Source organism: Chaetodon auriga, chromosome 3 (genome assembly GCF_051107435.1).
Source record: "Chaetodon auriga isolate fChaAug3 chromosome 3, fChaAug3.hap1, whole genome shotgun sequence".
Taxonomy (NCBI): Eukaryota; Metazoa; Chordata; class Actinopteri; order Chaetodontiformes; family Chaetodontidae; genus Chaetodon; species Chaetodon auriga.
In genome coordinates this window covers 19,010,330-19,035,718 of record NC_135076.1, presented here as the reverse complement: position 1 = coordinate 19,035,718, position 25,389 = coordinate 19,010,330, and the positions used below count along the sequence as shown (strand labels likewise).

Genomic DNA, 25,389 nt, shown 5'->3' with positions numbered 1-25,389 from the left:
TTCACATCAATTACTATAATCACAAATGATCTTGTCTCATAGTTGCACAGCTCCCTGTGCTATGATATCATTGGCTGCAAGAGTGGAGTGAACTTTAACCTGTGCTGTTGGGAGTTGGGGTCTGCAGACTGCCCATCACTGTGACGACGGGGCCGACGGGTAACGTGGAGGGTCGTTGGTCTGATTTACACACCTGAGAAGCGTCTTTGGGAAAAAAAGAGAAAGTAGACAAATTAGTACTGAAGGCTCAAAATGAAACCAAATCACATTAAAACAGCGTCGCAGGAGGCTGAGAAAATGATCTGAGACGCCGCAGACAGAGGCTTCAGCTGTGAGGGGGATTACACAGTCCATTAACAGACTGAAATTAGAACGGCCTACTTTGCACGGTTCATTTCCACAGCATTTTTAAACCGTCTAGTCACAGTCAGCTGACCAAAACAACCACTTCTTTTCTTTTTTAAATCTTAGTCATGCGATTAAATTCAGTCAATTATTTACTGACCTAAATTACTAAAAACATAATTACTTTGAAGGACTGCAGGAATCTACTTCAACACAGGACAAGATTATTAAATTCACTTTCAAAGAGAATTATGACTCAAAAATGAAATAAAATCACATAGAAATATGTAATACCCATAATAGATGTCACGCCACTGGACCCTGCTGTAGATCTTCAACACTTCAATTTACTATCAACTTACCTTCAAACACTGTACCATTATACATTACATGTACGGATTACATTAGATCAATATTGTCATACTAGAACTTGCTTCAGGTTTCATCCTCCTGTCTTTAATACTGCAGATTAATATTAGAATATCATGTGTTGTTGAGAGTCAATATTAACTCATTATGGTGTTAACAAAATTTCCCCAAAAAACAAAGAAAAAGCGTTTGTGAGCAAACACTCGTGTCTCTGTGACATCGTTGGCTCATCAGCCGGAGGAGGTTAAGGTGCGAACAACAGGGGGAGCTGTTGTCAACCTCTGAATTCGGTGTGTGAGCCACGTGAATGCAAGTGTCTGAACACGTATGAGAAATGGTGAGAAGGCTTGTACCTGTGGGTAGTGTGGTCTGTGTTGGCATCGTGGTGTTATCTACAGGAGTGTTCAGAGGGGGCTGGTAGATCCCATCCACTGGGTTGATGGTACTCTGGAGGAAACAAACAAAAGCAACATTGCCATTAACAACAAAAACAGACATTTGCTGCAACAATAGCACACCCACGCCACTGCCTGCTTACTCATCTAAAATGTTGTTTCACAGACATCAAACCTTGAGATTAAAATTCAATATTGCAAAAGAGAGTTGAGCCCCAGTCTCGGCCGATAACCCCAATTTGCAAATGCTTGCATTCTGTTTTTAATTATGCTTTACACAGCGTCCAACTTTCATGGAACCGTGTTTGTATAAACTGTCTGCAATCATACAGGAAAACACACATTTTTGACTATCCAAGTATAACTAGAATTGCCTATTTTAACATCTACAACCAAATGTTCCAACATGTTAACCACAATGAAACGCCATTGCCTTCAACATGCAAACCAGATGTCTGTGTAAGCCCTCGTCCCAGATCAGACAACAACTTCACGGCCTGCGTACAGATCAGTTTAATGGCATATCTACTCCATAACAAGAACAGTGAAATAAAATATCCACCACCCAGCCTGAGAAGATCAATTTCCTGTCACTACAATTCCTGGAAAGAGTTGTGTTTCCAGGTTTCATTAATCAAATCAATATGAAGCTAACAATACTGCATGAAGTCCAAACACTGGCAGTCGCTTTACATAATAACCAAAGGCGCCTCTTGAACTAACTAAAAAGGAGTTAATTAACTCCACTGGGCTGCAGACCAAATCTAACATGTTTTAACTCTCTGGCTCGTGATTTCCCTGTGGTAAAAACCTGCGGGGATGTTTTTATCTGCAGTGGCCTGCCCTCATCCGTGCCACCTCAACATCATGCCACCATGCATTTGAATACAACACACAAACACACACAGACATAGTGAGTGGCCTGTTGGCTCAGTCTAATGGGGTCACTGTCACCGATGACCCAACTGACAGGAACACTGACAACAACACAAGCTGAAGCAAAACCGTATCGACCTTTTATTCCCCAACAACTTACCCTCAGGGCTCTTGGTGGCGCTGAAATTAGATCCAGTCAATGCGATGTGTAATATCCTATTACTCAAACTTGACCTGTACTCTGTGATTTTTACAGCTTTTTTTTTTTCTGGGCAAGTTTTGATTAAGTCATCTGAGATCAACAGGAACAGGCACAGTGAGTTAGATCATGAACCGACACAGGGCTTTAAGGGCGAAAATACAGTAACTGGTCTAAAGTTGGACTATACTAGAATACCACAGTGTAAATAACAGGCCTGCACAATCCCAGAATGCAACACTGAGCACGTTACATAAAAGATAATGACTACAGAGAAGAAGAGCTGTGGTGTGAAAGCATGCCGTTTTTTCTGAATGGGGAATTTTCCTCTAAATATGACTCTGACAACTTGGAAATTACTCCTCGGGATTGTTTTTTGTATCCAGATATGTGTGATGAGAGGTCAAAAATGTCATGCAGAGAAGCCTGGTCTGACATCTCAGCTCCACCTGTCCTCCAGTTCACACCCTCTCTCTTATGTTCAAGCTTTCTGCCTCTATTCGTTCCTTTCTACTTCCCCACTGCACTGCCCGATGCTTGCCTAGTCCACGTGTCTCCATGAAAGTAAGGCGAGGGCTACTAATTATAGCCAATTACAGAAATACTGGTCTGTCATGGTGGGACCTTGCAAGAAGGAGCCAAAGCAAATGAAAGCAGAGGGAACAGAGTTATGGCTAAAAATGGCTGTAAGCACTGTGTCATGATCGATATACATTTTACTTGTCTTGAATGTAATATCAATGCAGCAGGTAGCTCGAGTAGCAGAGCAAACCTAAACCAATCACAGCACATAAGTTATTTTGACAGATAAATACTGAACAGGCCTCAGTTTAAATGATTCCTGCACTTTACGGTGCAGTGCTTGACAAGGCCAATCAAACACGCTGCTTGTTTTTCAGAAACGAAGGTCTGCAGTGCATCTATCATTTGCTCCACGTTGTGGGCATACAGGCAACGTGTCAGACCTTCTAAAGCTGCAAAGATATCTTTGGCACAAAGCTTATGGCATATAAAAACATGCAGTTAGATGTGTAGACAGAGCTTATGCTGCGCTATTTATACTACATAATACTGTACTTGATGACTGCGAGATTAAGTCAGCTATAAGAGTAATGCAGGCCTACAGTACGAGCTGCACGGCCGCGGTGGGATTCCTGCTTCGAGGACCGCACTGGAGGCTTTCTTTGCGTTAGTCCATTACCAACAAACAGCTCACATTACATTACCTTCCATTTTCCAGAGCAGGCTGAAAGTTTTTAAATTGATTTTTTACCTTGCAGGGTTTTGCTCATTGTAGGGTGGTCTAAGCTCTCAGTGCACTTGCCCTTCAGTCCTTACTTTTCTGTATCATCCATTTTCCAGACCTCCTCCCTCCCCCTTTCCTTTCCTTCCTCTCTACACCACCACCAATGGTATAAAAATCTACTTGTACAAAAACTATATAGAGATATGCAACCCATCACAGTTCAAAGCACATATAGCCCATTTTAAATGTTTTTTGTAGCACCAGATTGCTTGATAATGCTGTTGTGAGCCAACTGTTGACAAAAAAATTCCATGGTGACGTTCCTGGGATGCTCCACCATCTGACTGACAATTGGTGGCTGCACGCACTGCATTCACAAGCTGTGCTGTCTGGAAGTCAAACAACTGCAAACACGGACATGTGTGAAAAGGATAACGTATGTGTGGTGGTTGTTTATTCCAATTTTACTGTTTGGCAGCCCAATTTCTGACCACAGATGCCAGAATTTCCTTCAACAAGAGAAGTCCTTGCTTACAACTGCGCCACCACATGTTTACTGTGATGGACCCTAATCATGACAATAATCAATCTAATGCATGATTTAACACTTCAAGTTGATATGCAAAACATACTAAAGAGGAGGTGCATGTGATTTGCAGGTAAAACATGTAAAAACCTCCCGTTACGGCCGTTGACATGAAGAGAGGACACCTGCAGAGCTAGTAGAGCGCTCCCCGGATGACTTTAGTGCTTTATGGTTCAATAAGCAGGCAGTGTGCACACAATACATCAATGGTGAATTAGCTTGTGGGTGTAGTGCAACATTCTCTCATATAAACGCATGCAAACACATATGTGTAGTACAATCTATGCATACATACATAATCTATGCATTTTCTGTTAAAGGTTTGCACATACATACATACACACACACACACACACATACACACACACTCACACACACACACACATTTTGTATCTTGATGAAGGAAAGAATAGTTCCCAACCACTGCTGAAAGATTTCAATCAGGAAATTATCAACTTAATCAACAGGATAGTGGTGGCAGACATGAGGGTAAGAGCTAGAGAAAGGCCTTATCTCCAAATTAGACGGCATGCACTACAGAGATCTGATTCATCTGGTTTTCTACAGTGGAGAGTTAATTAAGCAAGAAAAGAAAGTTAGCAGTTTGTTGATTTTCATTTTTGTCATGGACGGAGAATGTCAAACTTACTATAAGTCCGTTTGCGTGTTGCTGTTCGTTACTTTGGTCCTTAAAATTTTGAGAAGACAATGTTAGACTACTTGTGTAGAAAGAGTCATTTCATAAAGCATCCCGAGCATCTGCGGTGTGGAAAGCAACGAGATCCATCCGGCTCATCACATGGTGCTTTAAATATTCACCAAAGTGCCACATGCAGTAATCTTTTCATCACATGGTAAAACCCTCATTTCTGTCATGATCAATAAGAACAGGATTGCTCAATCTGTGAAAGTATTCTACGTCTTTCCTCAAATCTGAGTAAAAGAGTTTTAAAAGAAAGTCACCTAACAAACACATGAAGCAGCAATGATTGCTCCACTTCCTTTACAAGGGCTGAATGGAACATGTGATGAAACGAGTACTGGGCTACACCCTCATTAACCACCGGCCCAGATAGCAACTGTAAGCAGGGAACTACCCCAGAGACACACAGCAGCAGGTAACACACAGCGCACACACTGACATGGGCTCACAAGAACAATGATTATGGCGATGTGGCAGACCAAACTACAGAGAGACGAATCAAGCTGTGCTGGCGTTGTGTTTACCTTGGCGATTTGCAGCAGTACAATGCAGTGCTTGATGGACTCTACCATGCTCTGAAAGAAAGAGACAAAAGGACTTCAATAACCAGGAACTCAGCTCAAGGACAGGAAGGAAAATTATTTAAGTTCCTACTTACACAAGTCGTCTCTTTCAAATTTTCAATTTTCTGCAAAAAAAAAAAGAAAAGAAAAAAAAAACAGGCTGTAAAATACAACAGTAATTTTAAAAACAAATGCTCAAAGGAGGCGCTGATGCAACTGGTTGAACAGGAAATAAAGCTGAGGGAAAACATTGTATAATGTAATAGCGCCAAACGGCCTTTTTTGTTCTTTGGAAATCTACAAGGCTTTTTTCCCACACCGAGGAGATTGGTGAAGTCAGAGTGACAAACAATTCAAAGTGACCAAAAGCCTTAATCTCAGGGAGGAAGTGAATCACACAGCTGCTGGGAAACAACAGAGACACACTGAAACTGAACTGCTTCCTCCAACAACACCTCACACCTCAACTAGATCATTTACTTAAAAAACAATTTGCTTTTGTGGCCTAAATAATCTTAAAAAATTAGGAAAAAAAGGCCACTTTAATGTTAACCCGAAACCAATTGTGATCTACACTACCAGTATATTGACTAACAATGGTCCCTCAGTTACCTTTGTCTTTACTTTTTTAATACACATGCATGGCCTCTTGTTCATCAGCGAGCGTAGAAACCTTCAATGTGCCATATCCAGCTGACTGTGTCCGTCTGTTAGAGCGGCAACTATTATTATAATCAGCAACTATTTTGAAAATCAATTAATAACTGCAGTTATTTATCCAGCATGTATGCAAACTAAATATTATTCGGTTTTAGATGACTGACAGAGCAAAAAAAGACATCTGAGAGCTCTGGGGAATTACAATGGGCATTTTTCACTATGTTGTGACACTGTGCACACACAAAACAATTATTTGAAAATAGGATTTGCACATGAATTGATAACAGAAGTAATAATAAGTTGCAGTCGCACAGTCTGCACAGTCTCTGATCAGAAGTCTGGCCTGTCAGTCAGTTTAGGACAATCTCCGATGCAGCTTCTTCTGGCTTTTTTCAGTAGGTCTGTCTCAAATAGGTATGTACACTGTCACAGTGTAATGAAATTAGGAATTATGATATGGAACATTTTGCTTGCTTTTCATATATAAATACAAATTGTTAAATCACATTCTCAATACGAATGCTGAGATCAGACTCATAATGTAAGGTCAGCTTTGAAACTGGCAGCTTCAAACTGACTGGTGACAGATATCCCACGTCTGCACCACACCGACAGCCGTCCTTTTTCCTTCCCAGGCACCGTGTGGGAGCCTGCTGCCCCTGCTGTTAGCCTCGGCCCTAATGACGGAGAGGACGGCCGGACAGAGAGCTAACGCACAAGGACAGAGCAGCGCTGCTGGTACTTACTCTGCGTGATTCATCCTCTTTGCAGTCCTTGATCTTCTCATCAAACAGCTGTGTGAGAGTGACAGCGAACAAGAGACAAAAAAGACAAAGAGAGGCGGAATATGAGCTAAGATGGGAACACTGTCAGATGAGAAATGAAATGATCAGATCTTTACAGATGACGTGGCTTGAGATAATGTGGTGGCAAGAAGTGAGCACTTCTCATCAAGCAAGGACACTTGCAGTGTTTTCATTAAGGTGCTCTGCTGAGACAATGTGCTGCTGCCTCTTTAAATACATGGTTTTCTGCTTCATCATCGTGCTACCGCGAATCGTACTTTTAATAACTTCTGCTTTGCTAAGGACTGATTGTGAGTGAGATGAGCAAGCAAAAAGAAGAGACAGAATAAGGGGAAGGTCATGACACAGATTCAAATGCCAAATGATAAATCTACAGATTTAGGGTAAATGTTAGGTGGCAATTTGGAATAAATTATTAGCTTTGTGTGACAGTTCCTTCAAATTACCTCTGGATGTTTAGCCAAATGAGTCAAACTGAGAGGCAGAAAAATCCTACATTTCTCAAATCGACATGAAAGTGTAAAACATTCTTGATGAAGTGATGTTGTTGGGTGGGTGTTGCTCCGGCGAGTCCTACCTTTAACTGGTCAATCAGAATCTGTAGGTAGGCGTCAGCTTCAGCGAGCTTCTTGTCAAAGTCTTGAACGCTTGGAACAAATCCTGTCTCAGCCTCCTGATGATGGTGGAGAGATAAACACAGCTCAGCATTAGTGCAGCCCTAACCCAATCCATGTCAAACGCCATGCAAGTATTTGCATTGTCAAAGTAAAACACACAGCCACTGTCAATAATATAAGCCACATATTCACATATTATCCATTCATTAAAAAAAAGAGCTCCTCTCTGTCACCTCCTGCCCAGGTGAGCTTTGTAAACTGTTACACAAAATGGTGGACAGAAACATCAACAGTTCAGGAGAATCTTCCAGCAGCGTACTGTACTGGGGGAGATATGAGCACTATTGTTTAAAGGCTAGCCTACATAAAAGGCCAGCAGGTCCGTCTGCCTGCCTGACTGGAGGCCAGCGAATTTCAGGCTTCAACAAAACTGAATCAAGGAACTCCACGCTGGAGAGAGTTTAGCTAGTGACAGACAAGGATGTGTGTAAATGGGCCGAGGCGCACTTAGATTCATTGTTTCTTAATTAGCTTACCTCAATAGCCCCATCAGAATCAGACGCACAGACTCCACACACACAGAAAACTCAGGCACAGACAATTTCATTACATAATGTCCATTAAAAGGTAATTACGAGACTACTGGCAGGACAGCCGTGACCAGGCATCTGTCTCTATCTGTCTGAGCTCAACTAGGCAAGGACAATCCAGCTGGCTGTCACACAAAACCAAAAACAGGAAAATGAGCAAATAAACGTACACACAGACGAGACTTCCTATAAAAGTTTAAAAAAAAGAAAATCACTGCGCATTTAATGCTGGAGCCTATCAATAGCAAGGGCACTCAGCACCAATGACAACACAATAGCCCCTGAACGTCAAGTCAGACGAATCAGTAAGATGACTAACACAGCGCGTGTCAGTGCAATTTACTGCTCCGCAGCAGCTGCTCTGACATGGAAAAACACCTCTGACATGACAAAGCAGAGCGAGCAAGAGTAAAACTGCTAATGACAAACAGAGGCCCCGTTAGTAAATCAAGCTCTTATCAAACCTTGCTGGCTGCTACCGCTGCTTTGGATTTGCTGCGTTGTATCCTCCCTGTGCGTCCTGAGTCTGTGGGGCCTTTTCTTCCTGCTACAGACAATCTCAAAGGAACGTGAAGAAACGCCATTAACAGCCCGATGCTGAGCACTATTGGCAGCTGTCCCAACCTGCTAAAGTTTAAACTGTAAAAACATACTCGCTTTATTGAGAACAAAGTCTGAGTTAACTCAGCAGCCATGAAGCCCGCAGTTAACTTGCCAAATTTCCTCAAAAGGATCAAAGGTGCTTTAACTGCCACTGTGACTGCAAAATATAGCTGGCCACATGAGGGCCTGAGCAAAAATCGAAAACCGTTTTGATTCAGATGTGAATGTCGAGGTACTGTACACATACTTATATGTAAGTGGTGTTTCCACTGCGATCAACTCCTCCTCACACTACACTGAGAAAAGAGCTGCTATTTTTCATGCTTACTTGAGGCTGTCCAAAAAAATAAAAATGAAAATAACCACTGCCTTATTTTTAGTCTTATTCCTCACAAAGACTACCTTTGTGAACGTTCTAATCTTAAAATCTTCACATTTAATAGTGAAGTGTTGCCTTTATTTTGCCATTCGACCTCCAGATATAAATAACAAAACAAAGTAACATAAACACCTTTCAACATAATGTAACTGAACTATAATCACCAAAAAAAGAAGAAGTTAATAGTATCAGTGTAAAAACACTAAAAAGAAATTAATTAAAACCTTATATGCACCTAAAAGGTAGTATCTACTACAGGGGTTGCATATTCGACTACATTCACTTGTAAAGGTGTTGTGCCATACACACAACTGGCCATGTTTACATTATAGGCCTAAATATGAAGCTGGCATGGTGAACAAAACAGGACAGAAAACTAAGACAGAGCCCCTATTATTGCACAGCGAGCAGTACCTCATGTTTTGTCAACACACATAATGGAGGGGAAGTGTTTTTTTTTACAGGCGGAGCAGATAAGTTTGGAAGCTGAGGGCCAGATTCAGGTAGTTGGTTTTATAAACAGCCACTGTACCAACACGTCATGGTGCTCACTTCGTCACCGTTCCTGAAATATTCCCAGACGTCTGCGCCTCCACTCCCACTCATTCCCACCACATAGGCTCTGCGTCCTTCTGTGTGCATGTGTGTGACTGTGACATGGTGGGAATATTTTAGAACAGCCTGCAAAGTCTCACACATAAACACTTAGAAATCCACCCAACCACCCCGGACTCTACAAACAACACTGCCCTCACGCCCTCCCCCCTCCCTCCCGTTTCTATTTGTCTTTTCGCACAGTGTGACCCACTTTAAAATGCTGCTGCCGGGGCAGCGCACTGCAGCCATTAAAGTTCTCCTTGCTATGGTGCAGTGGCGTTTGCATTTGTGTGTGTTTACTTACTGAGTGGCTTGCTCCAATGGACATGCTGCGTTAAACCTTGTACATCTCTCCCATCAGGCTATTTAGGGTGACACAAGATCGTTTTCTGCTTTCTCTGCCTCCGTTACTCTGTTTTGATTCCCTACAGCAACAAACCACCAGCTCTGGTGAAGTTAGCGTTCTTTCTCCCTCCTCCCTCCTCCAAACAGAAAACAATCTCCTCCGCTTGCTCTCCACTGCAGTCTGCCAACATAAACCACAGCAGCCTTCAGACTGCGAGTTAGCAATGCAGCCAGCCTGGCTACAGTATATCCTTCAGCAGCGGTTATCAGCTGAGCTTTTGGTATGAAGGCAGACAGAGCTGAGTTAATCCAGGACCCTCCCCTGGCAGGAAAGGCACACTTCCTCTCACGCAGGCAGAAGAGAAAACACACAAAGCAGCAGCAAGTGCTGACGGGGACAAGCATTAGCAGCCACTCTGATAGGCTGGGGCAGCAGAGGCAGATGTTTGGTTAATCTCGGATTGGCTGCTGCCAGGTCACATGATGCTATGACAGCAGTACGTTACCGCTGCATAAGTGTGTGTATGTGTGTGCATGCCGAGCAAGCAGGCACACGTAGCACATCAGAAGGATTTGCCACAGAGGGAGGGGAGGCAGAGAGAAGGAGGAAGGGGGGGGGGCAGCAAATAAAAAGGTTGGTCATGAGGTTAAGAAGGAGGAGGAGGAGGAGGAGGAGGAGGTGGAAAGAGTTATATGTAGATGATGATGAGGGGGGAATAAGGAGAAAGGTTTGGTTCAGGGAAGGAGAGCAGGAAATAAGGTTGGCCAGAGAAACAACTGGAGGGCAGCACACGCAGGAAAAAGAACTGGCTGAGACACACGCAGTCTCAACAATCAGAAAAAACAGAGACAGAAAATACAGCGACAGAAGAGTCTGCCAGCAGGTCAGCAGTAAATCCAACAGGGACAAAGTCTTTCCATAGAGCTACGCCTGGGCCTGACACCAGCACACCATGTCATAACATCCTCCATTTATGATGCCATTACTTTCTCCATTATTTCCATGTAAGTTGACAAGACTCATCACAGACTCTCAAAGAAAAAAAAAAGACCCGAGATGCATCATCCGGGTGTTGTGATGCAGCACAGTAGATAACTTACTGAGTATGCAAATGAGTGGAATCTGAGGTTCAATAAAAAACCCACAAAGATAGCACTGATATCTCGGTAACATATTCTCCTTCACTTCAGGGTTTCAAAATTTGCTCATCAGTCCTCTTTTTGATGATACCTATACCAGGTGTACTCTTCAGGAATTACCAAGTACAGCATGTTTGCTTAGGTTACATGCATGCTAATAATCATAAGCAGAAGAACAAACATCAAGAAGGCTCATGGCAAAACGACCTTTTCTTGCAACATAGCGGATGGAAACAGGAACACACACACACACACACACACACACACACACACACACACACACACACACACACACACACGTACAAGCAAGTGCAAGGTTACATACCCGGAGTTGGAGGGTGTGACGAAGGATAGTTCCCTCTAAGGCGTGGATCCACTTCTCCCGTTCGTCTGCATCTCGGGCTGAGGGCAGAAGAACAGAGACACACCCAGTGAGCCACATTTTCCATACAGACACCATCAGCAGCCATTACACTCATGTTACACACTAACGGCACCAAGACACAACATTGCAATGAAATGAGTACTGGTGATGCAGGGATGACACCGTGGATTCATTGAGAAATTTGCTTTTTACCTAAATTCCTTAATTCCGCTGGAGCTCGTGTTCAGGGCTGAAGGATCTACTCACAGGTATATGCAGTTTCCCAAATAAGTACAACCCATCTTATATATATAAGAGAGGCAAACAGTTTGATTTATAGCTGAAGTAAATAGCACAGATCAAAAAACAAAATGGAAGAATAAAATCAAATAAGACAATAAAAGAAGCAGATTTAGAGAAGTACATAATAACATCCTGGCTGAAAATCAAATACAGAAAGATGTCTGGAGATTTCATATGGCAGATACTCATAAATGTCCTAAAAGGAAAAGTTCAGCATTTCGTGAAATGTGGTCACTCGCTTTCTGTCTTAGATGAGAAGACTGATATCACTCTCATATCTGTCCATTAAACATGAAGCTACACGCAGCAGCCTGTTAGCTTAGCATAGCAAGGAGACTGGAAGCATGAGGAGGCAGCCACAGTTTAAGGGATCTTTCTTTCTTTTTTTTTTTTTTAAACAGGGGTTATGAGTCAGATTATTTACTGCTCCAGCCAAGAAATAGTCCAGTACAAAAACCCTGGAAAGAGTTCAGCTAACTGTTCGGCCCTTCTTTCAGTCTTTATGATGATGAAGAAGAAGAAGAAGAATGATGATTTGATGATGATCAAAGCGAAGGTTCCCTGACTGTAGCCTCATATTTACTACACAGACAAGACAAGAGAAAGGTATCAGTCTTCTCAATGCTAAGCAAAAAATTGTAAAACTATTCCTTTAAAGTGTGGTAATAAGCAAGGCTACTTGGGATTGTGCCTAAATAGCAGCTTAGCATGTAGTAGCTGTTTAGCTGTGCTACTGTACAAAACAAATATATGATCAGAGAATCTCTCAGTGATGCTAGATAGGGATGCCCCTAATTATAGTGAAACATGTATTTAATGAGTCAGGCAGTATCTGAACAAACATAGAAAACACTCTGAATTTGACCACGCACTCACATTTTTGATGGGTGAAAGAAGCTTTGATACTCAGGCCTGTGTAAGATAGTGATGTGTGAGTCCATACCAGAAGAATCAATACTTGAAATGAGGAGTTAATGCTCCTTCAGAGTGGTGAGGCACTATGGATTCATGCCTGGTCGTTTCATAAGGAGGATTTGGGTCTGGGTGTGAAATTAAGCTAGGCAAGGCTGCACCCTCAGAGCAAAGACAAAGAACAAACACACTGCCAGTGACATTAAACAGAGACCCAATACAGGCCCTGACACACACACACACACACACACACACACACACACACACACACACACACACACACACACACACACACACACAGAGCAAACTGCCGGTGGCCAATGCAAAAAGAACATATTTTGTCATCAACACAACACACAGCCAGTCCATCCAGGTCAGGTTGAAGCACGGGTGCAAGTGTCATATTCACAGACCGTATTTCAGAGAATAGAAGATTTTCGGATCTTGCACGGAAAGAAGCTTTACTTCTGCTTTACTGTGCATGTGGATGATGACCACCGCAGTCAGAAAACAACGATATCTCTAAAAGCTGTGAAGGATATATGCCATTGACTTAGCTTGCAAACTATATTCCTGTGTAAGAGTCATTTTTCACTGAGCTGGAAACAAGACAGCGCAGCAGATGAATGGCTGTGCTAGCGCAGAGGCTGAGCAGTGCTACGGCAGAAAAGCTTTTAAAGACATTAAAAGGCAGCCGAGGCTCAGGTCCATCCACTCAGACAGCGCCTCAGTGCCCTCTCACTTTTCCCTTAGTCAAACAGACTCTCCAGAGGAACAGATTACTGAAGCTAATGTTGTTTAGCTCTATTCATGACACAGGAGAGGTGGCGGCAGGGTCACTAAAGCAAAACAAATACTGTGACTGTATGAACTGTGCCACAAGTCCGGTATTTGTCTCTGTAAATCTTTGTAGTCTGTGGCTAACAAGCTCACACCATGATTTATATTCTACCATAGGTAGGAGCATTTAATCAAGTCAATAATTATTCAGTGTCACCCTGTCAGTTAACGAGTAGGCCAGTCACCTGAGACAACAAGCCGCAAGTCACTGGCTGTTATGAAATTCCTGTCTTAATCCGCAGAGTCACATATTCAAACAACAAGGAAGTTAATGGTCTTTTAAATATTTACTTGTCTGGATGCAGAAAAAGGGCCAGGAGCACAAGTCAAAGGTAGAGGAACGAACAAGACAGGCTACGATAAGGGCACGATTTATAACTTTCTAGCCACAGTGTTGTACAGCAGGTATCATGCTACCTGGTGAGTGTTACTCAGAAGAAACAGACCCAGGAGACATTGACATGTTTTTCTGAAGGTTAAAGAGATATAGAGTATGTGTCATGTTTCATTCATTTTCTCTATTGTGAGATAAAAAATGAGAGGATTTTCTTCATTTTTTTCAGTGAAAATACTGTCTCGTCTTTTGCAGTGAGAAGGGTTTAAAGGGCTTGTTTTGCTCTGTTTGGCAACAATTAAGAGCAAAAGGAGCAAAAGGCTGAAAGTCAGCAAGTTCTTTTTTTCCTCCTTTAGCTGCACACACCTGACGTTAACAACATCTCGAGCTTTATGATGCTGTTTCAACCCGAACACTCAGTCTCTCGGCGTAGCTGCTGACAAAGGTGTGCTGACTAAACCCATATTACTGCAGGCTCTGATCCTTCCCTGCTCAAAGAAAGCAGAGAGGCACAGCACGGCTATTAGAAGCACATACAGGAGGTGCTGTAGCTCACGCTGATAAACTCTAACCTATCCACCCTCCCACGCTTTCCTTATAATTACATACAGACCCCGGCAGATATTAGATCAAGGCCCATGATAGACACAAACGTACAGAGCGCAAATAACCCCACAGCTGCAAACTGAAATAGCTGAAAATAAGATACTTGAATACTGATGCCAAATAAAACACAGAGGTTCCACATACTGCAGTTCAGCAGGCAGTAGCCACTGACAGTGGAGGTCACCTCATGGGGAACAGATACCATACATATGCGATAGAGTCTGTGTTGATATCCTTTTTTTCACCTTACAACCGCTCCCACCACCACTCAACAGCAAAACATCTGATATGGATGATATGATGGGTAGATACCAAGAGGAAAACCCACCAATAGCTTAAAAAATATACAGCAAAGGTTATCTGAATCAAACATTATCTGTGTGACGTCCAAACTAACAGTGTGGACTATAAGCACATCATCACACAAAGAACATTTGAAAAAGAATCGAAGCCATTACTTTACGTGACAACTTGACTTACAAAAAAAAAAAAAAAATCACAATTACATGTCCATGTTTTTGAACCAGGATTGTCTCACTGAATTGTAGTGATCCATTTACCAAGTCAGTAAAAACGTATGCCTGAATTCTTTCTCAAAAGGTGTTTACCTATATATTCTTTTTTTACTATAAAGCAAGTAACTCTGTGATCACTTGATCTAAGAATATGTCACTTCATACTCCTGCAAAAGTAGTCACATAATTAAAGTACTGTGGCCCTCTTTTAAATTAATTTGACATGGACATGCCTGAAAACCTTTGCCTGTTTTTCACCTATTTGTTCATCATTAATTCTTCTTCAATTGTTTCCTTAACAGATTATTAACCAGACAACCATTTTCTGCTCCACTGCCACCTGATTATACGTGCCTCCAGATACTCCTCTGTCTCTGACTTACATCTTTGTGGCTGTGTTAGAAAATCAACTCCAGTTTGGGAATTAAATGTACATAACTGAAACTACTGGTCATGAGTCACCTCTACTGCAGGAAGCATCATCATAAGTAAGTAAACAAAGACAGATGTTGCCAATCTCTCTCTCTATCCAGCATGTACAATTACCACACACACAGAGACAAATATCACACCCAGACAAACAGACAAATTGACACACTAAGCAAACAGCACTGGTGATGTATTGCTAACACACGGATTCTCCTCCCATCTCAGTGATCAGGGTGTCCTGTTGCAAAGATTTCCCTTTACAATGCTCAGCCTCTTGCATAATGTTGTTCCTCCTTTCTCCAAAGGGTCCCTGTAAATTATTCATCCCTCCCCTCTTCTTTCTCCTCCTGCCATCATCAGACAAGCTGATGAAATGTTTCAGTGCATGCACCAGCAGGGAGGACAGAGGGTCTGATGCTCAGGACTACAACCTGTCAATAAAGTGGTAGCTACCCAAATGCAGAGCAGAGAAAATGCACATGAGTGCATGAATAGAATCGAAGGTCACTGAAGTAATGTTGTAGCCGTTCACTACTTTGCTTATTTAATCGATGATTTAGCTCAAACTGTGTGGCAAAAATGTAAAATGAACACATCATCATTTTGAGTCATGTGTGATTGACTTCATTAGGCAGATGTTCTCAAGAGCATGTACTTGGGAACATCGTCGTAATGAAATACACAAGGGCAGATGCAGGCCTGAAAGAATTCAGTGGTGAAAAATGATGACCACAGTGGGACATTTAAAAAAGGGATGAGAGGAGACAGTGCAGGTGATTTCAAGGGGAGGGAGGACTCTGGAGAGAGCATGAGGGGGAGGTCTCTCATCCTGGACTGATGCTTCGGCCTGTCGGGGGGGGGGGCCCTGACGAAGAGGGAGGAGAAGACGAGAGATTGATAGCCACTGTAGATAAGAGGCGAGTGAGAGCAGAGAGGGGAAAAGAGGAAAAACGGGAAGCTAAAGGCTCTCCGGCAACTCTGATGCACCGCCGGGGGAGAGGGGCTGATGAATAATGGATGCCTCTCTAAATAGAAAGACAGTAGAGAGCTGCACTCCAGGCTAACACAGTGGCCAGCTCGCTCAGAACTACACTTTAACCTGTGAGCTGGACCGTCCCGTACGAGGACGTGGTCAATCCTGGCATTACCATTAGTTCATTTACACCGTAACATGAAAAACACTTTGATAACGAGCTTTTGTGCATCAGTCATTGGGTATCTGGTATCAGTCTATAGTACCTCTCTTTGCCCCTCTTACTCTTAGCAGTGATTTCCATCTTTCACACAGTCCATATCTTATACACGCCCCAGCCCATACATATTGGCACACAGGCATATATATATATATAGACAGACGCTATCAGATGCTGCTGTGAATCCTGGGAGACTGACTGCATAACATGCTCAGACCAGGATCGTTTTACAGCAACAGAAAAATCTCCTCCTGCCCAACATCCTGTGCGTCTCTAGATATCCAAGCTAGCAGCTGATGTATCCAGAATCTCATGTTCAGCACTCATTTAGTGTTAATTTTCTGGCTGTTGCTGCAGTGGTGATACATGAGATACATGACTCCTCTGGGTATCTGGAGAGCAGATGTGTCTTACATGTCACTGTTTTCTCTCCAACAAAAGGATGATCATGGTGGGTACAATGTGCTGCAAAGATTCAGACTGTCTTGGGGGATGTGATGCTTTCAGAGATAACTTATTCCCACGCTGCTAAATGTTCGCTGAACAATTTCCTGCTTAACTGCATTAATGAAGGTTTTTGAATAATGCTTTTAAATTTGCACTCATGACATTAGACTGGGAATATGATTTGGATACATTGCTGCTGTTCTCCTGTTCTCTGATGTCTCAGATAATTCAGATAAAATCAACCAACAACTCAACATACAGAGCTGAAAAAAAAAACAAAACACTATAGAAATCAAATTACTCCAACCTTATCTAACTGGGGCATTAAAGCCGATGCCAAAGACTCAGATTAACTGTGGTACAGAAAGTCCCAGAACAAATTGGGAACATGACATTCAGCTCTTGTTCACTGACAAACACATCTCTATAAAAATATATGTATTATTATTGCCATTCCTGACAGAAAAGACTAAGATTATATCATTATGAAGCCAAACCACTGAAGAATAGAACAGCCAAACAGCAAACATCCTTTTCTGAATAACACACATAGTCTGTGCAAACAGACTCAGGATGCCGCACACACTTGTGTCTTCTTAATCATTTCTCACAGCCGACAGCCACAAAACAATCTACATCACGCAGCTCTGAACTGTCCTTGAACCTCGATAAAAACCAGTACACTGGAACGCTACAGAACCTACTGCTCCACCCTAACTGTACAACTCAGAAGACAAACAAACAACGCCTCCTCTCGATCCTTCTGCCCAGGACTGGCATGCATGCGGAGGGTGAGACGTGCACGGTTTTCTCCTTACCCTTCCGTTTGTAGAACCACAGCATACAGCTTCGGAACACAGACATGGGAGAGGGCATGGAGGAGGTGAGAGGGGTGGGGGGCCCATGGACTGTGGCTGGTGACCCTCAAGAAGGAGGAGGTGAAGGGGGGTGCTGGTGGTGAAGAGTGAGGGGGTTTGGTGTTGGCAGGGGGGAAAAATGGACAGATGGAAGGACAGAGATGAAGGAAAGGTGGAGGTGGTTAGTTAAAGACCTGGTGGAGTGATAGAATTAAAAAAAAGAGTGTCTGCAGTGTACTGGACTGGACAGCTCCCTGTCAAAAAAGAGGGAAGGGTTCACAGGACAGGAGGGGGGCGATGCTGGAGCTGGGAGCCAATCCTGTCCCTATGTAGTGACTGGTGGGTAGATAGCGAGCGGCGGCAGCAGAGTAGCGAAGGGTGAACAGCGGCAGCAACCAGAAGAGACCTGAGCTCAGCTTCCAGCTCAGCAGTATTCCCTTATTATTCCCAGAGGCTCAACTGCAGAGACACACAAGCAGCAATCTTCCTCCTCAGCCACAGTCGGGAGGACGAGGGAAAAAAAAAAAAAGCCTTACTTGCTTGTTCTGTTCCAGAGGAATCTGTCTAGCTTGCAGTGGAACAAATCTACAGAAATACGTGTCAGTCCAACTTCACAGAGCTTGGAAAGGTTCCACGGGGAGGGAGAAAAAGCTCAGATGCATACAGCACGCTTTGACATTGTGTAGATGTCTGTGTGCATGTGTTTCCTGGCATTAGTGCAGACCGATCCAAGTCTTTAAAAGGCGGGGAGAGAGAGAGTGAGGGAGAGAGAGAGTGAGAGTGAGAGAGAGACAGAGAGAGAGAGAGAGAATGAAGAGCAGGGACGGATGCAAAGGAGATAATGCACAGAGAAACGCACAGAGAAAAAGGACGCTGGAGACTGCAACACAGAGGAGGGGGCACAAAGAGAACTACAGAGGGGGACATCTCACCTTGGAAATGGAAAGTCTTCTGGTCCACAGTGATGGTGAATGTGCTGTCGTCCTCGTCATCGATGCCGATCACAGCTCCCTGGGCAAACAGAGAGACAGAGAGAGGCAGGCAGTAAGACAGCGGAACACATCATACTCCACTTTCCATTTCTATCCTCATGGCCTCCACTTGCTCCAGCAGCCCCTGACCAGCTCGCTTTTGTTTATTACCCTTGGTCTCTCTCAGTGCCTCACTCTCTCCTCTTCAAAAGCTCCTCTTGCCTTATCAACTCCTTCACACAATCACTGTGTGTTTCTCTCCAACACACAAACCCGAGTGCAGCCTTTTGGAACATGGGAGAGAAAAAGGGAGGGGAGGAGGAGGTGGGATTTGGGAGAGCGAAGGAGGGGAAAGGCAGGGAAGGGTGGAGAGAAACAGACACCGGGGACCAGCCGCTAGCAGCCAACAGGAGAAAAAGGACTGCAGAGAGACGGCCTGTCGGCTAGCTGGGACATTAGCTCCTAGCAACAGACAGGGTGTGTGACTCATATCGCAAAGTGCAAATAATAAAAACAACAACTGCAAGGTGTGGAAAAATGAATATTAACAGCTGTAAGAAATTTTCCACTTAGATTTTGTCATATAGATTTTGAGAGACGCCTCGCACCACGAAGCAATAACGATAACAAGCAAGGCAGGCGGTTACTTCATAACACTCAAAGAAATACCAACAAGAGGTTTGCTATACACAGTATATTGTTGTGTCTTATAATAATGAGGCGTAACAGATTAATAACATAAGATCTGATATTCTCAGAGGTAATGCCATGTTTAGTTCTTTAAGGAAAGCCCCTATTAACTCATACAAGTTGGTCTCTGGTTAGCTGAGAATGGCTGAAATGTCGACTAATGGACTAATGATCTACTCTCTTTGTAAATCTTTCGACATTGGGCATACAAAGAGGCTCGGTCTCAAGGGCTTAAAATGTCATAAATAAACATAATGATAGTCTTTTAAATGTGGAAGGAGTAGAGCAGGTGTGACCACTGCAGAGGAAAGGAAACCCATTGGATTTTCACACTGAATGCATATATCCAAGTCTGCATGAAGAGACAGATTACACGCTCTCTGTGAACACTGTTTATGGCTGCGGCTCATGATGGGATGCATGTTCTTATAAATTACCGTAAAGTGTGTCCGTGTCACAAAAACAGACACACAAATGTAATGATTCAGTGAAAGCTGCTGGAGTGGACAGATGTTATTTTGTAATTTTGGACATCGGACAACTTTTACTTTAAAGATGTCGCATAATTTGACTATAAAAAACTTTGTTGCCTTGTGGCACTTGAAAATAATCCAACAACAACCAGTTTAACTCTACATTAGAGGCTACACTGTTATTCCAAACAAGACTGGGCATGCCTGGGAGCCAGTGGGAAAAACACAGTCAGCTCAGAGTTTGATATAATATACAATACAGGGACCAGGGTTGGACATTTCAAACTGAAAACAGACAGGGTTACTCTTTTTCTTTTTAAGATATATAATTTGCAATTTATATATTACAAGTTTAAAAAAGTTTTAATTTTTGAGTTTGTTAATGTTTTCACATTTGTCTTTTTTCTTCTGTTGATCACTGTCATAAATCCAAATTACATCCAATGTTATAAAAAACAACATGAAATTAAGTTGCCATTCTAGTTGATAGGATTTAATTGATAGTGATTACATTTTCAGCTAAAAGATGCATGTCGTCAAATTGTCATAGCAAAAAAAAAAAACAAAACAAAAAACCCCAAAACAAGTGTCACACTGATTCACCCCTAACTGACGCCTCTGGCTCATGACTGCGTGTCCATAAATGACACCAAATCCTCTTTTAAGGTAGTTTCAGGGGATAGTTCCTCTCTCAGTGTGATCTAAGGAAACATTTTCAGGGAGCTCATCGATGCTTTTTGTCATAAAAACAGATGTGGTGCCATGGCTTTTCCCACTGCTTCTGTAAACACTCATGAGATACTTCACCTCCTTCGCAGGTAACACGAGGTGCTCGATATGTGGCTGACAGGGTTCGGCCGGGCAGGTACAGGGTTGCGGTTTGGGAATGCTGCCGGGGTCTTCAAGTCAACAATGTGCAAACTTTGGGAATTTGGATGAGCAAGAAAAGCCCAGCCTTGCTTTGCCTTTTACAAAAGGTCGAGGACAGACTAAAAGGGTAAGCAGTAAAAACATCAGGGAGGCGCCATAATGAAATTTCATTCATCTGGCTCACATCACGACTGACTCAATAAGGAAAGAGAAACAAATGTTATCCTGAGTGCTATGCTGAGTGCTGATGTATGTAATCCCACTTTTTAAGTCTGGCCCTCTTTTGACTTGTCTCGGGACAAATACAACACCCTATATTTTTGAGAAATAAGAGCTCATTGTTTCAGCACTCAGGCAGGCTCAGTCGCTTGAAAACCCAAGGCTTCTTCAAAGACATAGTAAAATAGATACACAAGACAACTGATGCCATCTAGTGGACACTGCTGAACACTGACAACACACTTTAAGAGCAAACACCTTTGCTTCAAAAGCTAGTAAAGAAAAAGTGGAGCAATAGAGCTGTGGACATGCCTGCAGGAAACTGCAAAACATCTTTTGAAGTAGGCCAACAAGTCATTCAGTAAGCGTATCAGATGAAAACTGCATCATACAGGATACACTACTGCACCAGCCTTTTCTGGTTCAGAAGGATTGCATTGCTGAAGCAAAATCTCATCAGAAAGTCATACATGTGTTGTACTGCACTCGAGGCAGCAATGCCATGAACATGTGGAAACAACAAACAGCTGGTAAAAGCAAGCGCTTAGCTCAGCCAGGCATGAAGAGAATGCGTCTAATTTATCAAAGACAGCTGTCAGGAATAGGATGGCCTTAATCCTGAGAATCTTACCCTGAGTCGCACACAGCCTCTTCTGGATCCTCGCATCATCTTGTCCTTTGACTGTAAATCAACCACAGAACAAATCGGGGATTAATACAGTCAGTATGGTGTGTAGGGTGGGATAGGGCACACATTGCCAAGATTGTTTCTGATTTGACCTTAAACCTGGTGCAAGAGGGAATGATCTTAAATAGGCCTTTTTCGCTGAAGTTATGTTGACTGGACTGCTTTGGTTTCAGTATTTGATATTGTGCATGCTGGCGTGCTGTCGCTTGGCTTTCTAGGAAACTTGAATAAGATGGAGTGAAGGTTAATTTTATAACAGCAGTAACGCCTGTGCTTTTACTGCTCTTACAAGTCAAAATGTCTGCTGTGAAAAAGGCCGATGCAGTCACCATGTGTAGCATGTTGATGTTTTGGTCGAGTTAGGAACATTTAAGACGAATCACTATGTCGAGATTACAACAGGCCAACTTTGTGTTATGTACACGGCATACAAACAGCCAGTCAGGTTGTACTGTATGTCAGAAGGCTAATAATATCTATGAGCAACGTGATCCATCCATAATCGAAGAGTCTCTGCTCTTCATAAGATGAACAGAGAAAATCTGGTGTACAACCATAAACCATACTGAGGGGACTTAAACCAGTGTGACTTGAACTCAAACTACAAATTTGTTATACATATGGAGCTGCAACTAAAATATTTTTATTGTCAATTAATAAGCCAAATTCTTTCTCAATTAGTCATTCTGTCTGCAAAATGTCAGAGAATAGTTAACATTGCCTATCACATCTCAACAGTGGACAAGTTAAAGATATTGAATTTATTATCACAAAATAAAGAAGGAGCGCAGCAAACAGTTGGCATTTTTGCTCAGAAATGACTCAAATATTGTGTCAATCCACTAATCAACTTACTGTTTCAGAACTAAAACAGATACTGTGTGAAACTGCTACTAAACTCTTTTTCCTGCTTTCATTTGACAGTCCACATTTCTGACTTTCAGGGCTACAGGTTTCTCGTGAGACTGCAGACGAACTTTGGACTGGAGCAAAACTGACCTGTTCACACCTGGATCAGTGAAAGGTGAAATAACTGAGGGTTAATTCTCTCACCTCACCAGGCACCATATCTCGACCACCTGAATGATTAGTTTATGGAGCTATCTAAACACAATGATCCTTCAGCCAGGGCTCAGACTGGTGTCTGCTCAGGATTTTTTGAATAAGCTAAATCACCTCAAGATAACAGAGTTACTCAGAGACTTCTGTTACTGTATTGACTACGATTGCACTAAACGGTAGAGCAATGCTAGCTAATCTTTGACGATTGGGTCAACTTTCTGAGAGTAGTGGGCAGCTCCAGGCTGATATCTTCCTAACAACTCGTCTCTCTAATGACAGCACCGACAGTTTCATGTCTGGTTTATGCTAGATATTAGCTGCTAATCACATGACAGCGAAATAACTGCTGTGGGTTCGATCAAAAAATCTGTCACGCAATAACTACCCTAAGTTAGCCACTGTCTCCTCCCGTGTCTTGTTAGCTTATTTTACTAGCAAACCGGCGAGTGTCGAGACTCTTATTCGACTAAATGGGACAAATGTCGTCTCGCCAGCATACACAATTCTGCTTCCCTCACACCTAATTCTCTAAACTATTCACTACAATGTTCCGACCAATGTTGTATATTTCAGCTTTTAGCCTTGCTGGCTAGCTAGCTACATTAGCGGAAGTGTGGAAAAATACTGCCATTTGATTCGTCAGTTGCTCCCCCAAGACCACTGCTACTGGCCAATGTATGGATCTGTCATCAGAGCGAATCGCCTCTTCGTGCCAGCTGAGAATCCCAACTCCTGACCAACACAAGGCCTTTATCCCACTTTGGTCTGACAACCAGCGACAACTTCTTCCGTCTTACCTCTTGGGCGAACCGGTTTAGCATTTACAAATGGTAGAAATGAACGTACCGTGTAGTATGACAGTAAGCCGGCATTGTAGTCCAAGACGAACCAACGATACTGCCAACCTTTCATAACGTTAGTCCACTTGCTTAGCGGCCCCTCCATGATGGACGCCATCTTTACAAAAGGCTCCGGTTGGGGAGGAGTCGGATAAGGTGTGAGCATGCGTCACGGTAGGATGCTGCTGAAGATGTTGAAGATGATGGAGATGATGTTTCTCACATCTACAACCGCGTTTCTGGAAAAGTTGTGACGCTGTGTAAAACGTAAATAGAAACACAATGTGATGATCTGCAAATTACTGAAACCCTATATTTAACTGAAAATAGCACAAAGGGACAAATGTTGAAACTGAGAAATGTTATTGTATTTGAAAATTATGTCAGCAAAACGTTTAAAAAAAGTTAGTGTAGTAGCAACAAAAGACTGGAAGCGTTGTGAAATATGAAAGGAAAACAGCTGGTGGAACATCTCACAATGAACTGGGTTAACTGGCAACAGGTTAGCAAGATGATTGGGAATAAAGAGAGCATCCCAGAGAGGGTGAGGCTTTCTCAGGTAAAGATGGGGAGGGGTTCACCACACTGTGATAGACTGCACTGGCAAACAGTGCAACAATGTAAGAATAATGTTTCTCAATGTCAAACTGCAAAGAATTTCATTGTCACCAGTTTAGAATGTCATTAAAAGATGCAGAGTATCTGAAGAAATGTCTGCACGTGAGGGACAAGGCCAATAACCAACACCGGATGGCTGTGGTCCTCAGGCCCTCAGACGGCACTGCATTGAAAACGGACACGGTTCTGTAGTGGACATCACTGCCTGAGCTCAGGATCACATCCAAAAACTATGCAAGCTGAAACTCTGCCGTGCAAAGAGGAAACTGTATATAAACCAGATCCAGAAACACCTTCTCTGGTCTAGAGCTCATTTAAGACGGACTGAAGTGAAGTGGAAAACTGTCCTCTGGTCTGACTGGTCAAAGTCTGAAATTCTTTTTGGAAATCATCGAGGCCACGTCCTCCGGGCTAAGGAGAGGGACCATCCAGGTTGTTATCAGTTCAGAAGCCTGCACCTGTGATGGTACAGGGGTGTATTAGTACACATGGCTACAGTCAACTCTCCCTGCTAATTCTGTAATTATACAGGATTGATTATCGTTGCGTATTTCTTCACTGAGGCTCCTGAACATGTTGGGCGAGACACTAAAATGCAAGATGTTTCTGATGAAAACACATGGATCTCTTCTACGTCACGAATGCACTGTAACTGAAGGCTTACATATAGTGTGTGTGTGTGTGTATATATATATATATATATATATATGTATATATATATATATATATATAGATAGATATATAGATATATAGATATATATATAAAATGAGGCATTTCCAGGAAGACAACCAACCAACCAACAATGGAACAGTATTCATCAATATCTTTATTATTTACAATAGGCTTAACACTGATAAGCAAAACTTCACAGTAATATAACGTGAGCTTTAAATAAAAAAAACAAACACAAAATATATATTTTGTACAATAAAAAAGTTTATGTTAACATCTCTGCCATTTTTTCATCCCTGTTTAGATTCACATATTCCATTATTGTGTGTGTGTTGGTTTACATTGCACTCGTACAACTGAAGAAGTGGCCTTTGGTATGATCATGTGTTCACACGTTCTCCAGAGCTGTTCTCCAAAACAGGGAGACAGGAGGGGGAAAAAAAACATATACAGGATACATGCAGGCA

At 42.5% G+C, this 25,389-nt stretch overlaps 1 protein-coding gene across 6 annotated transcripts in view; it reads right to left on the bottom strand.

The window, feature by feature from the left end:
* osbpl9 (oxysterol binding protein-like 9) overlaps positions 1 to 23,758 on the bottom strand; it is a 29,725-nt gene extending 5,967 nt beyond the window's left edge. The window contains exons 1-11 of one of the 6 annotated variants that reach the window (XM_076725975.1): positions 23,639 to 23,758; positions 21,674 to 21,724; positions 18,752 to 18,830; positions 11,345 to 11,421; positions 7,326 to 7,421; positions 6,689 to 6,736; positions 5,378 to 5,407; positions 5,244 to 5,294; positions 4,666 to 4,704; positions 1,068 to 1,161; positions 100 to 204 (exon numbers count right to left, since the gene is read on the bottom strand). In XM_076725975.1, coding sequence (XP_076582090.1) covers positions 100 to 204; positions 1,068 to 1,161; positions 4,666 to 4,704; positions 5,244 to 5,294; positions 5,378 to 5,407; positions 6,689 to 6,736; positions 7,326 to 7,421; positions 11,345 to 11,421; positions 18,752 to 18,830; positions 21,674 to 21,724; positions 23,639 to 23,749 — 781 coding nt within the window. In that variant the 5' untranslated portion in view covers positions 23,750 to 23,758. Of the gene's footprint in view, positions 1 to 99; positions 205 to 1,067; positions 1,162 to 4,665; positions 4,705 to 5,243; positions 5,295 to 5,377; positions 5,408 to 6,688; positions 6,737 to 7,325; positions 7,422 to 8,419; positions 8,694 to 9,838; positions 10,008 to 11,344; positions 11,422 to 18,751; positions 18,831 to 18,961; positions 19,049 to 21,673; positions 21,725 to 23,638 lie in introns of those variants that run through there. The other 5 variants (XM_076725976.1, XM_076725978.1, XM_076725977.1 and 2 more) reach the window with 5 other exon arrangements.
* Positions 23,759 to 25,389: the final 1,631 nt, after the last annotated feature.